Source organism: Sparus aurata, chromosome 11 (genome assembly GCF_900880675.1).
Source record: "Sparus aurata chromosome 11, fSpaAur1.1, whole genome shotgun sequence".
NCBI classification, from domain to species: Eukaryota; Metazoa; Chordata; class Actinopteri; order Spariformes; family Sparidae; genus Sparus; species Sparus aurata.
Genome location: NC_044197.1, coordinates 20,451,600 through 20,466,390, shown reverse-complemented (window position 1 = coordinate 20,466,390; position 14,791 = coordinate 20,451,600). Strand labels below are relative to the sequence as shown.

Below are 14,791 nucleotides of genomic sequence, written 5' to 3'. Positions count from 1 at the left end.
GTGTTATTAGCAATTGGTTGCCAAGTTTTGGCTGTGGTCACTACGTATGCTTTCTCAGTCAACCAAAGTCAAAATCCACAGGCACCAAAAATTATTCTAGATTTTGTATTCTGGTATTTTACCTCATCAAATTGGCTGATTAGTCATGTGATTTATAAGGCAGAGGGAGACCCAAAAAAAGCTAATTTACATTATATCATCACCTTTTAAGGTTTTATTTGTTTGTTTGTTCAAATATTAATGGGTAGGCTCTCCATGAGACACCAACTGAACTGGAAAAACACTGTTTATCTGAGTTTTCTTAAGAAACACCCACGTTGCCATTTTTGTTTAACTTAACAGGAGCGGAAAATGACCGATATTCTGGTTGTTCCCAAGGATTGCAATCATCTAGAGATTTGGGAGCCACCTCACTGATGTCATGTTCTTGGACAGCCATTAATATACTTCAGTGGGTAACCAAATGGTGTGGGAAATGGTGAAAACACTCCTCATCTCATCATAAAGTATCTTCATGTATCTACTTTATCCACAGTATTTTCTTTTGCATATGCAGGACACACCTAGCATTCATATTCATACATTCATTCATACATTTTTTCCCAGAAACTGTGTATCTTAATGCTAATTTGATGCCTGAATATACAGTGAACCGTATCAGGAAGCAATATGAAATATGATCCCAGACTTAATGCACTGTCAGTCCATATATATATATATGTATATATATATATATATATATATATATATATATATATGTATATATATATATATGGTCTAAATCATATGTCCAGACTATCTTAGTTTCCACATATTTTGTCCAAACAGTACATCATAAAATAATTAGTATGCTAGCCACTGATACACTGATGCATGCAAAAAGCTGAATGTTGTATTTTAAGGTCAACAAGCCGTTTTTCTCTCTCTAAACAAATGTCTAAATCATATTGTTTGAGAATTTTTCTCACGATTATTTTACCATCCTTGCTCAGTAATGCTTGGATGAAAATATGCAACCAAACATATTTGTATAGGCTACGTTCCAAGCAAACAACATTAATCTATTTTAAATTAGGTCACAGCCACATGTCCATCTGGAAATCAGATCATCGGCCTTGGAAGTCTGGGAAAGGACATAATAGAAACTCTGGCAGTGATAGAGGGTCCCAACTCAAATGTGTGATGCTTTCAAGGGACTTCAGCAGTAAGAAGCAAAACGATAAATGACAGTTCTTTTTTGGATTTTCCAGTTGTTATGATGATCATTAGGGATTCATGCAAGTAGCCCACAAAGGATGCGGACAATTTTTTGTAATTTGTGCTTAAAGGGACAGTTCAGTCCCAAATCAAAACACATTTTTTCCACTTTTCTGTAGAGGGTATATATCTGTCAAGATTATTTGAGTGTGAGTTGCCGAGTTTGGGAGATATCAGGCAAAGAGATGTCTGCCTTATCACAAATATTATGAAACTACTGTAGACGCTATGCAGCTTGTGGTGCTTAAAGCACCTAATATATTAATAAATAAAAAGCATCTAAAAAACTCAACAAAAACTCAGTTGAACTACACCTGCCAACTGTATTACCTAGCAGAAGAAAGGATGCAGCTACTCATGGACAAGAGGCTAGTTTATGCTTAAGATCAGCCAAAGAGGAGCCATTAAAGGGATATTCCGGTGTAAATTTAATCCATGGTCTAACACATCTTGAAACTGTGTTAGACTCCCTCTCGAGAGATAAAGTTTGCAGACCGCTAGCTAACGTAGTTTTAGCATCCTCAGAAACGACCGCACGACAACATTACATTGCAGTAAATGGGTCCAAATATAAAACTGCCATCACAAAGCCACAAATAATGCTCAGAACAACACCAAACTTCAGCAACATTAGAAATAGGGTCCCAGCACATATTTCGAGGCATCAAACATTTGATATCGTTGCCGGATTTGTTGGAATAGATAAAAAAATCTCACCACCCGAGAAGCCTTCCTTGTTGTGGGGAAGCCCTGTGAGTCGATTACCGAGTGCAGTAGAGTTCCGCAGCTCAATGATGATCATTACTGCGGGACTCTACTGCACTCGGTAATCGACTGCTTACAATGTTTACATCCCACGCTGTCATGAGCACAAACTTTGACTATGTGCTCACTGCCCTTCTGTGGTGGTGTTGTATGGTTGGTGGTTGTAGACAAACTGCTGACAACAGGGTGTGTGGATTATCTTGGATAAATGGGTCATGTTTTCTGAGAAGCAACATTGCCAGTATATCCAAAAGTCTGCACAAAACCTATATAGATGGATAGATAGCAAAAAAGGTCAAAGGAAAAACATGTATTGATTTTGGGTGTGAACTGTCCCTTTAAACTATTGGTATTGAGTGTAAAAGTCTATCCTTGACCATCCTCTTCCTTGGCAGGTGGAGTTTGCTCAGTTGAGCATAAAATGCGATGCATAACATGTCCAGGACAACTGAGCAGCTTTATCCACAGAAGTGGAAGAAAACCATGAGGGTGCAGACGAACGTGTTGGAACAAACTTGCAAACAGTCCATGAGCGGTACTTTTATTTTCTTTTTCAAATTGCTGTCATTAGTTGCATCCACCACTGTGTCACATCATGAACGCTAAAGATATATTCCCTGGAATTTTTTAGAAAATTGCATGACCTCACTGGCTGTGGTGAAATTAGGGTAAAAAATGCTGACAGAAAAATATGTATGTTTAAAAAAGAACGGAAGAAAACTAAACTACACTCCCAACAGCTCCCTTGAGGCAGACTTAAGTATCCTGGATGATTTGTGGTAAGTTTAAAATCTGAGAAGAAATGTTTCACTGCTCTATCCAAGGGTTGAAGTGGGCGGTATTGTCTCAGCATGCCAGAGAAGAATTGAGGTGCCATGGAACAGTTTGCCAGTCTATTACAGCCCACAGTAAACACAACTGACTTGGGGTTTGTGTGCCAACGGTGCTTCCGTACATCCAAATGTGGACTCGAAGGTATTGTCTATTTTAAGAACAGAAGTGTCACGTGGGTGGTCTTACCCAGATCCAGATCCCTGATGCCCATGTAGCTCTCCAGCAGGTCGTCCACTTTCTTGGTGGCCTGTTCCTCAAACTCATTCTGCTGATAGAGTGGAACCGGAAAATAACAAATGTTAGTAGAAAATTCTTAGTGTTCACACTCTAAATATGGTGATATAAACACTATGAGAGCTAATCTTCTCATGCCAAGGGCTACTGTTTATCACCTATCTTCTCTATGTTTATAAATATATTGAAGTGTAGGTTTGCTGGTAGGTTTCTTAAAGGGACAGTTCACAGCCAAATCAAAAACACGTATTTTTCTGCTTACCCGTAGTTCTATTTATTAAGATTGTTGTGGCGTAAGTAAAAATGCATCTGAAAAGCTCGACAGCAATGTCTCTTTCCAGTGATCATGACCCAGCTACTGGAGATAACCCGCAGACCTTGTTGTGAACAGTTTCATGTATCAACTACTTTTTACTGCGGAATTACACCCACTAACTGTGTAGCTGCGCAGAAGGATGCATGCACTACAGCAGGATGTTAACATTAATGGTGTCCTCCTCGGCTTAGCTGCAGCATTAGCTAGTCTCTTATCCACATGACAATGCATGCTTCCCTCTGCATGTTAAAGAAAGTAATTTCTACATGAAGCTTCTCACAACACGGTCTGTGGAATATCTCAAGCAACTGGGTCATGATTTCTGAAAAAAGTCATTGCTCCTGAGTTTTTCAAATGCATTTTTTCTGATCTAGTTCCATTAAATTCGAGAAAAGGCAGACATTATGATATCTCCAAAACACTGCAGCATCTCAGCAAAACAATCTTAATGTAGAAAAAGCACTATGGGTGAAAAATATGATAAAATATAAATCATTATAAATAAAATATAAATTTTTGGTTTTAGGGTGAGCTGTACCTTTCACTTATTGCCTGTCAAGTGTTCCGTATTTGTGGTTTCAGGAAACCAAACTTTCTCCAAGTGGCAAGGTCTGGTTTCATAGTTTAATGTAATGGGAAACATCCTGCATTGAAGTGTAGGAAGTGAGAATCACTTCGTTTGCTAAGGTCACTTCCAACGAAGCCAAGAGACATTCTTCGATAAGGAACAACGGATATTGTGCATCTGTGTGTGTGCTTATTAGTTTGTACGTGACCGGAGTCAACTGGGTTTTTTTTAGGCCAGTTCAGGTCAGTGAGCGTCCCTAAGGGGGAATCAAAAGTTTTAGGACATCAACAAACCCAAAATCAGAGAATGTTCAAGGGGAGATAATAAGGATCTAATCAGCTGTATAAGAAGCTGTTTCAAACAACCTCGGTTCTGTTTGTGTTTGTGTGTCTGTGTACTCATGTGCAAACGTTGCACTATCAGAGTACATCAGGAAGTTAAGCAGTCATTGTCCTGCAGAGCGTGTGAAACTCACCACTTCCTGAACTGTAGCAGCACCCTTGGAGCGAAGACGCAGTGTCTCCCTGCCGTTCACCATCTTTCCCTCATTAGATTTTGGCGCTCTGGTTCTCATTCCAATCATGTCTTACCACATGCATGCAAACAGGAAAATAACCATTAATCAAATTAAAGAGACACAGTGGGATTTTTATTTATTTATTTGATGATGTCATAGTGGTTTTAATGTAGCACTTAAAAATCGAAGTGTCCCATCGGTCACTTCAAATTGTGTTGTTTTCAGGTGGTACTCATTTCTGTATCTGTTCCAACATTGAGGTTCTCATGACTAACTCATTCCCAAGAAACTGCTGCGTTGCCAGAAACCGAAAGTCCTTCCTACAATGCAATTATTTTTTTCCGGGGAACATTTTTTTCATTCCTTTTTCCTGATGTGTTGTTCTCGTCTTCCAAAAGACAAACAATTCAGCTGCTTGTAACTAAACTATCTAACAAAAGTGAGTTGATGCCCATCCACACAAATATCGATGAACAATATCTGCAAACCAGCCCTTTCAAGACAGCCACATATCTTGAAATTACGATAACAAAAAAAAAGGCAGAAGATCTTCTACCGCTGAATTGGCAGAAAATGATAAATCGAAAAATATGAATTTCTGGAAAACCCTTTTATCTCTATAGCTGGAAAATCAATGCTCTTAAAATGGTAGTTCTTCCAAGATGTCTTTATATTGAGTGATGCCATTCCATCATTAACTCCTCTTTCTTACTTTAAGCAACTGCACCCGATCATTTTGCACTTTTAGGGAACTACAAAAAACATCTTATCAAATAAAAAAATGGATCATGTTTTGGCCTGCCACACTTTAAATCTCTCTACTGTGTTGCCAACTTAAATATTATATCATGGTGGAAAAGGGGCCCAGTCGAAGAATAAAGTGATTTTCCTACTCGGTCATCATTGGAGTTTGCCCTCTGTAATAAGACCTCTCTCCTAGCCCTTCTTTACAATCTGTTAATCGCAAACTTCCTTATAAGAATAGTTTTGTCATTAAATATACTCTCAAAATCTGGAAACAAATACAATTATACATAAAAGCTCCTGAAATGTACACCACTAGCCCAATATGTGAAAACCATTGCTTTCCTCCCTCGCTTAAATGGTCGCGTCTTCACAGAATGGTAGCTTAAGGGCATCAAAGACATGGTGCTTTGTATAAAAATGGCCACTTTATGTCACTTGAGCAACTCCAACGCACATCGTATCATAACCCAACCTCTAATTTCTACAGATACTTGCAAATCCAAGATTATGAAAAAGAAAAATATCTCTAACTTGGAGGAAATGCATCCCCATAATTCACTTGACACTGTCAGCAAATTTGATCCACAATACAACTGCACTTCAACAGACGTGGGAACTTGAGCTGGGGTGGTGGAGATAGATGATGAGTTGTGGGAGAAAAGTCTCCAAAGTAATATCATAATCTGATACAGTTCAAAACAATACACCAGTTGTACTTCTCTAAAGACAGATTGCATCAGATTTTTCCTGACATGTCACATCTTTGTAACAGGTATAAAAGAAATGAACACTTCACATGGAAAGAGTAGTGTTGAAGCCGTGTGTCATGTGTTATTATGAGTAGCTCATGACATGTTCCAGTAAAGGGATTGTTCTGTAAAGTAACTGTGACTCATTGATTTCCAATCTGTCTGTTGTCCCATTACCTGATGAGCCCAAAAAACTATATTCCTGGAAACAATGAAGTTGCTGACTGTAAATCAGCTGCTGAGATCTACAGGGAAATTTTACCACATCATCACATCCTTTGTTACTCTAGGCCTGGCAATTTGAGCCTGTTAGTTGTTTGCTTCTCCACTTTAGTCAGATTGAAATATCCAAGGATGAATCCTATTGACTTTAACAATCCTATGGCTTTTCACCCAGCGCCACCAGCAGATCATAGCCTTTGCATCCAATGAAACAGCTCAACATCGATAATATCGATTAAAAAAATGTGTACAGACCTTCATGTTTGGCACACGATGTATTCTACTGACTTTGATGATCCCATGACTTTCATCCCAAGGCCACCAGGACATTAAAATTCAATATTTGTCCAATATTTTGTCCAAAACAAATGACATGCCCATCAGTCTAATCTTAACTAATTAGCCAATGTTAGCATCCTAAAATGCTAATAATAAATAATAAAATACAAATAAGACTTATGTAGGAAAATTAAACAAAAGGGTTTGCTGATGCTATTATGCTGACGTTTATTCCACCAAAATTAAACTTAGATCCTTTGGGTTGTGGTCATAAACTTTTGTTCAGCTTCTGAAGGGGGACCTGCCAAAGACAAACTCTGAGAACCGCTGTGCTCAACTCAGATGGGGAAATTGATTAACTTTACATGAGCATGTTAGCATGCTGATGTTTCTCAAATTGTCCTTTGTGATTACAAACCCGGGGCGGACGTGAAAATGCACATCTGTGTTCAGTATTAATAGTCACTGATTCCAGAGGGGAAATAAACGATTTCCTGAGAGATGTCAAAGGTCAGCATCAGCTATGTCATGCAAACATACAGATTCTCAGGAAGCAGCTACTGTTTATCCCTCTGTAAGCCAGCTCTTACATATCGCACCTTTATTGTAAAGTATGTTAAAGCTTACACATCCTGGTCATTGGAACTGGAGTTAAGAAACACTTAAACATCTGTGTTAACAATTGTGACTTAAGTAACTGCTGCCTGAACTTCTGCCACCTCAGTCACAAAGACTGTAGAAATCTGACTGTACTGTGTTTCAATCTTTGGAGACAATGGCAATGGCAATGACAATGACATCAAGGTTCTTCTGTGTCCTAAAGGTGCACTATGTGGTTTTAGGGAAGACATTTTCAATCAGGACCTTATTTTCTTCTGCTCGTTTATTCAGTAATGGGGGGAAAAAAGTTTGTGTTATTACCCCATCAACTCTAAGTTTGAATTTCTTCTCAGAAATAGTGTCCCTTTCAATGAAAATGTTAATTATTCTCGCTGTGCAGGAGCCCCTCTAGTGTTCTCCTTGGACAATATTCTTGACATTTAGGGCCATAATGAAGTCTCAGCTGTGATGTATTCAGGTTTCTCATTAGTGTAATAAATCATTTTACACATGAAATCTAATCCAGATTTGGCAGCAAGCCATCAAGTGTGTCAAGAGATTTAGCTTTAGATTTAGTTTACACTCGTGAAAATTGTGACTAGCAGGTACATAAAGGAAAAGTGTAGGGATATGTTCTGCTCTATACCAGACACTAAACTGTAAATACAGCTCAGGCACTCCATTTACCCTGAAAGATGATGTTTCTTCCAAAACCAGGTTGTGGTTTGATAATACACACATGTTGTTAGAAGTCCCTCTGAGTAAAAATGGTACGGCTGTACATTATGCAATTTGTTAGATGGACTAGATTTCTGTTGCACTTCACAGTTCTTGATCTTAAAGCTCCTGTTTGTAAGATGCTAAAAGTGACGCTTTGGGTTTCCCAACTCGTCAGATACTGACGCTTTAGGATTGTAGGTCGGGTCGGCCACCATCTGAAAGCGTCAGTATCTGACGAATTGGGAAACCCAAAGCGTCAGTTTTACCATCTTACAAACAGGAGCTTTAAACACATCTGTTTAAAAAATGAATCCAAATGTGAAGTTATCATGGATGGACAGCAACAGTTCTGTGACAACTCGGCAGAGTAAGCAGGTCTTAAAGTTGCGAAAGATTTGTCGACTACTTTTCTGTTTCTTAAGTCAGTATGTACAGTGAAAGTATAGCCTACTATGACGATACTGATTGTTAACAGGAAGTTGGCCATGGATTTAGTTTCCTGTCTGTTAAGTGAGGTTGACGACAGCTGTGCTCCAGCCCAGTCCGCTATACCCACTTCCTCTCCATGTTCTAATCCGGATGCATTAAATAACCCACTTTGTGTATTTTTGACAGTTAAAGTATTTTTTTGTAAGGGAAAAGGGAGGAGTGAAGGACACTGTCCCGAAAAAGGCCACAGTGTCACAGTGTTTCTGTTTTATATCGCATGATGTCCCCTCTCTAGTCTTGGTCTAACTTTAAATGTAAACAGAAATATAAATACAGCAGAAGTCTGAGAGAGAACCGTAGTTGCCTTTAAGTGACTTGGCTTTGAGCGACCCACTGTGGCCCCATGAATGTCTTCACCCATTTCCATTCCTATAAATGTCTGAAATATAACTAAAGGTGCCTGTCAGGGTTTTTTTTCTTAAGCTATGGAGAAAGTACAACATTACATTTGAATTAAATATTTACACCGTCTTTGGCACAGACTGCTGTGTGACTGCAAAGTATGTGCTCTCCCTCTGTCTCTGTTAGTGTTCTCATTGCTTAGGACTAAACATTGAACTTCAGGCTGTTGTGTTGTGAGGACACCATTCACGTCCGTGCACAAAAGGTCGATCCATATAATTATTGGGGACTTTGTTTTGTGGTTGAAGGTTAAATATTCAGTTTGGAATATATAAATTATTGGTATAAAGCATTTTTAGATTGGTATAGTTTGTTTTATTTTCAAGTTGTTTTCTTGAATTACTGTTGAGGGTTTGCTTTATTTCTGTTCTGCGTGTCTTTTGCCTGGAGCTGAATATACAAAATACTGAAATGCATTACTGTGATGTATTCACCTTTTGAACAGCCTCAGTTTCACCTGTGGTAACAATGAGATGAAAATTCCCTAAAAGCCCTCTCAACTTTGTCTGTACATGATTGAGAATGAAAACCTATTTTCAGAAACTGAATTAAAAGGTTGATTTCTCGAATCATTGCATATTGAATTTCTGATTAAAGCTATTACTAGAGTACTTCAGTGACATGATTCTGAATTTACTAACCAGAAAGATTTATTTCCTTTCTGTGTTCTGCTCACAACTTGTTCCTGCCAAGCCACTTCAGAGCATCCACCGACTCACAAGATTCTTCGGGCTTCACCACCACTTGCATTATAGTGGTCAATTAATTAGAGCCGCTAAGTTTAATAACTTTTCCAGGCTCATTGCCAGATGGCCAGTACTCTCTGAAATGTTCCTGTCGTCTTTCCCTGTTTGGCTGATGATGAGACATGGAAAAGTACCAGAAAACACTGGGGCCAAGAAGCTGTTGGTGTGACACTTTGCATGGACAGTCCTTTCATATATTACACGCACTGGGGGCAGCTCATCAAGACAGAATCTGGATTCATATTTGATCAGAAGTGCCTAATTTCATAGTTTGACCTGAGCTTCTTTGGCAGTTTGTGTTCAGACGCTTCTTCTTCTTTTTCCAATTTTGTTGAGTGAACGACACATTTGTTTTGAACTGCGATGCAGGTGCTTAAGTGCTATATCCAGCGGCAACAAATGAAAGCCAACACACATATCTGCCTAACACGTGCACTGAGAGCTTATGATATGAGAAATAGAAACATTCCTTTTTCCCTGCTCTTTATTCCTGTGTTTTCACTTCCCAGTTCTCCGTACCCTGGGCCCTGCTGGTTTTCATTCCATTAATTGATTTAGGAATGGATTTATGCTACAGGCTGCAAGCGATTGAAAAGTCCAGAGGGGAGGAATGGATGACATTTTTAGACCAAATGCATGCAAAGACCATTTCATACAAGGCATAGAGACAGAAGTGGCTTACTCCAGATACGTGTCCCAGCCTACCAAAAGCAGAAATGTACTTGAAGATGAACCCCAGCTGTGAAATATATTAGGTACATATGTTTCGAATTCACGATCTTCAACTGTTCTGCACATGGCAGTGAAGACCAGCCATTTTCCACTCACCAAAGGCCTTCTTGGGCCCCACCAGGCGAAGAGTGAAGGGTATGCCTCTCGGTTGCTCTTTAAGCATCTTAGCCACCTCGTAGTGTCGACAGCCGACGATGCTCTGGTCATTGATGGCCTCGATGTGGTCGCCAACACATACCGTCTTCAGCCGGTCTATGGTGCTGCCTTCCTTTATCCTCTGGAAGAAACCGTTTCAAACATTCCACGTGTGAGATGCCCAGTTTGGAAGCCATTTCCAAATGCAGGTGACAGAACAGTGAATATTATAGGAAATAGAAAAAGGTTTGATAATCCACTCATATTGAATTTGCAGCGTTACAAAACTTTCTTGGAGGTGCATATCTAGCCTGAAGAGTTTCACAAATTAAACCCTTGAAGCGCTGATGAAGAACAATCTTACTTCTTTCTACTTAGCAAAACAGGGTTTAAACACATAGAGTGAGAGGCTTGATAGATTGATATTCAATCAAGGTTGACTTCATTGCACTTCTACAATACAACTATAGCCAATAAGAAACAAAGTTTACTGTCCTTTTGCCTGTTTTGTTCTGCCACTTGTTCACCTTGATGAAAGCATATCCAGCTCCATTGTCTGTAATTGTGAGGCCCAATGCATCTTCCGTCTTTGTCACCTCCACCTCCTTGGTCTCCCCTCTGACATGAGCAAAGATGAAGTCTTCTAGTCCGATCTGCCCCCCCAGTAGCTTCTGCATGTCCACTTTATGAGAGTTGAGGGTGCAGAAAAGGATCTAAGGGGAAGAAATAGATCAGAAAGTTAACTGATTCTGTTAATAACTTTGCAAAAGTGAAACCTTTTTTAAAAAAAAAATAAATACCTGCAATTTTAAGTAATTAAGTAGAACAACACCAGATACAACAGCTTCGATCAACAGCATTCTCGATAAGATTTAACATTATAAGTTTTGTGAAGATGTTGTTTATTGGGATATCAGCCTGTTTATGATATAATGTCCACACTCACCATTACGTTTTATTTTTAGTTTTAGTTTTAGTTTTGGTTGCATTACTGTATGAAGAGAATTTGTTTTAAAACTATTTGAAAAGATATAAACAACTTTTTAAAGCTTAAACTTGAATTGCTTCAGTTACTTTTTATACAATGAATGACATGTTTTGGAAACCAACAATACTTTGCAAACTATTTACTTTACATGTGAATACAGTGTCTGTGGGAATCCTGTGGCATCTCTTGGTGTTTCATTTCCTTCCTTCTGTTTTATTGCAACAGCAAATGGAAGCCATTATAAATTCGAATGTTGTATAGTATAGATATGAAACAGCAGAGGGCAGTAGAGCCAAACAATTTCATTACGCTGTTGTGGCCATTTTGTTAGTCGCCAGTAATGTGACAATTCACTTAGAGCCTTTGTATTTTTAATTATAATAATAAAAACATCAGGCACAGCACACGAAACCTTTGATGAAGCATTTCGTTTTAGGAGTCAACTGCTTAGATCATGGTTGCTTTTAATGGTTGATGATTGAATTAAGAGTGTGTCACAAAATCAAAACAACCAGAAGAAAAGAGTATGTTTCCAAAACAGCTAGAATTCATCAAATCTGATTACATCTCAGAATTATATTGTCTAATTACAGTCATTTATTCGCTCCAATGTGTCTCAAAGAACAACGTTTGCAAATCTAATATTGCTAGATTGAACATCAGACTCTTCTCAAACTCCAGGATACCCCTTTTTTTAGTTTATTTATAGTTCACAGCTCTACTAGTTTTTGTTTTTACAAAAACTCCCAAAGATTTAAATCTGGTATTCTGAAACTGAGGTCAAACGGAAATTCATAACCTGAGTGAACCTTTATCTGATTGGAGTTCTTCTTCTGCCTCTATCTGCACTTTAACTTTGTGCTGTTGAGTCCCCACGTGGTCAGGGAAACTTTATGGTACATCTCACTATCACCAACTAATGGCTTGACATTTCCCACAGAGGGTCTCGCATGTGGAAGTCTGACTGTAGTTCAAGGTCTTATATATCCAGGTAGGTAAATAAACAATTAATTGCATAATATCTCATTTGATATCTGTTTTTGGAGCAATAACTAGTCATGTTAATGATTAATGATTGAATGAATTGGTTAGTCAGTAATAATTAATCAATTAAAAAAGTATTAACTTGCACTCTGAGATTGGCATAAAACATTTTACAAAGTGTCCTATTACAAACTGCTAATACTTGCTCATCAAATATGTCAAAATCTAATGCAAAATATAGGTGTAGGAAAATGTATTTAATCAGAATGTAAGTAAGAAGGTATTAAGAAATAAACTGAACAAACTGATATTACATTTTAGGCAGTAATGGTAAATATCTGACATATGTTTCATACATTATTCATAATTAGCCAACAATTGACTGTTCAGGTATACGACTGTCAAGTAAAGAAATTTCTTAGAATTCCTAACAAAAAGATAAAATTTTTACTTTCGAAACATGCCAGAGATTTTTAACTCCGATATAAACTGTGTATTGAAACAAAAACAAAAAAGCGAACTTTTGCATTGCTCACAACTGATAGTTATCCATCTGTTTCTCTAAACTGTTTGTTCTTTCAGGATCCCTAGAGATTATCCCAGCAAGCAGAATAAACACTGCACAGCTAAGCCAAACTACCGCATGGCTGAGATACAGTATGTTGTATGAGAAGACAAACATATTCATAGGAGATTTAATGGGACTGCAACAGGACTTTGCTGTGATGAGAGACTACGCTGCCCTGTGGCACTGTTTTAAAAAAATGTCTCTGTTGCTCTCACTGCAAGTCTTGCTGGGTCATCAATGCTGACAGTAAAAAAACCGTCATATCAAAATCCACCTGATATACACTTTTAGCTTTTAGGACTGGAACCTCCTGTAACATAAGATAGCAGGCCAGCACATTTGACTCTATCTTGACTGGTAGTTGCCTGATAAGATCATCAAGGTTAGCTCCGATAAAAAGTATATCTGTCGTCTCGCTTCTTCTGCAGGCATTAATGTTCAACGTAGTGATATACAGATAAGAAAGGCCTTCCTGGTGTCCTTCATAGCACTACAGATAAGTATAAGACAAGGCCAAATGTTGATATTGTTGTGTTGCCAAGTGTGTTACCATAATCTACAGAAGAATGCTGCAGGACAGCACCTTATATGTCCACTATTATCATACCATGCGTGGGTTACTAAGAAAAAACAGCATTTTAAACAATTAATGATACTGTGATATCAGTTTTGAATATGATCATTGATGCATTATATGTCAATCACCAGATTTTATTTCAGCTTAACAACTATATGCGGACTAAATGTACAGAAAATGAGTTGCCTGCACCTGAAGCCTTGCTAAACTCTTCCTTAACTATCAGCTTCCGCCACAGTTTCCTTCTTTGATTGCTCTGCTGTTGTATCTGCTTCCACCTGCTCTGCCTAAATGTCATTTAAATGCCTGTCTGAAAAGCCAGAAAATATATCAAATGACGAGTCTTTTTGTGATATCGACATGGAAGTCTTCACCTCAGACAGCCTGTGGCCTTTTGCTGATAATTGAGAGCAGTATCAGACGGCAGTGTGGTTTGGCCAACCCTGACCTACTAAAGTTTGGTGACTGGACTTCTTCTCAGGAATTCTGGCCTTGCGAGCAGCTGCCTGCTGTAACCTGACTTCCAAACCACACTTCTGATCCTCCACAGCCGTGGTAATGAGCTGTTTAGTCCCAAAACATTTTGGAAGTACTACTGATCTGAAATGTATTATTTAATGTCTCTAAAATACAACGGTCAGTTGAAAAGTCATGTCGAGTACCAGCCAGAGTAAAAAAACTACTGTTTTCTATTGTCTTACGTGGCTCTGCATGTCTGTATGAGTTGAAGTGAAGCACTGCTGTACTGAAGCACAAATGAGGCAAATGAACAGTAATGTAATTATTAGCGTCGGTTGGAATTTTGTTCTTTGTCCTTATTTGTTATCTGCAAAATCACCTGGTTTTGTTTCACTCTAGAGTCACTTCCATTACAGTAACTTGTTGTGTTATGTGTGTGTTGTTCACTGATAGCATAATCTGTTTCCATTATTGATCCTGGTCAAGGCCCAGACGAGTACAAAGTCTGGCAGACAGTAGTGAGGCCAAATGATCTTCTACAGTGCATCATGGAAAAAAGCCTGGAGTAGAAACCTAACACCTTCAGTATATGTAGCTGGCCTGCTAGTCCAGAAATACAAGAAAGGAATCACAACATTTTTGTTATTTGTCTTGATCATTTTCCACCAAACTGACAATGCAAAAAAAAAAAAAAACCTAATCACATTTACATGCATAGCTGAGCTTGTTTTGTACCTCTGAGGGGGAGATGTTGAACACCTCAGCGATCTTGCCGTACAGCTCCTTGACATTCGTGAATCCGTGGATGCGGCCTGTGGGACTCCCGTGAGCCAGCTGGGTGTGGAAGATGAGTCTAGGCCTCGGGTACTCTGGTGGCCCTGGTGGTGGCGGTGAAGGTGGAGG

At 38.7% G+C, this 14,791-nt stretch overlaps 1 protein-coding gene across 1 annotated transcript in view; it reads right to left on the bottom strand.

The window, feature by feature from the left end:
- gipc3 (GIPC PDZ domain containing family, member 3) overlaps positions 1–14,791 on the bottom strand; it is a 16,608-nt gene that overhangs the window by 1,644 nt on the left and 173 nt on the right. Inside the window, exons 1-5 of the mRNA XM_030434424.1 lie at positions 14,624–14,791; positions 10,840–11,025; positions 10,274–10,454; positions 4,450–4,559; positions 3,043–3,124 (exon numbers count right to left, since the gene is read on the bottom strand). The exon at positions 14,624–14,791 is cut by the window's right edge and continues 173 nt beyond it. Coding sequence (XP_030290284.1) covers positions 3,043–3,124; positions 4,450–4,559; positions 10,274–10,454; positions 10,840–11,025; positions 14,624–14,791 — 727 coding nt within the window. The remainder of the gene's footprint in view (positions 1–3,042; positions 3,125–4,449; positions 4,560–10,273; positions 10,455–10,839; positions 11,026–14,623) is intronic.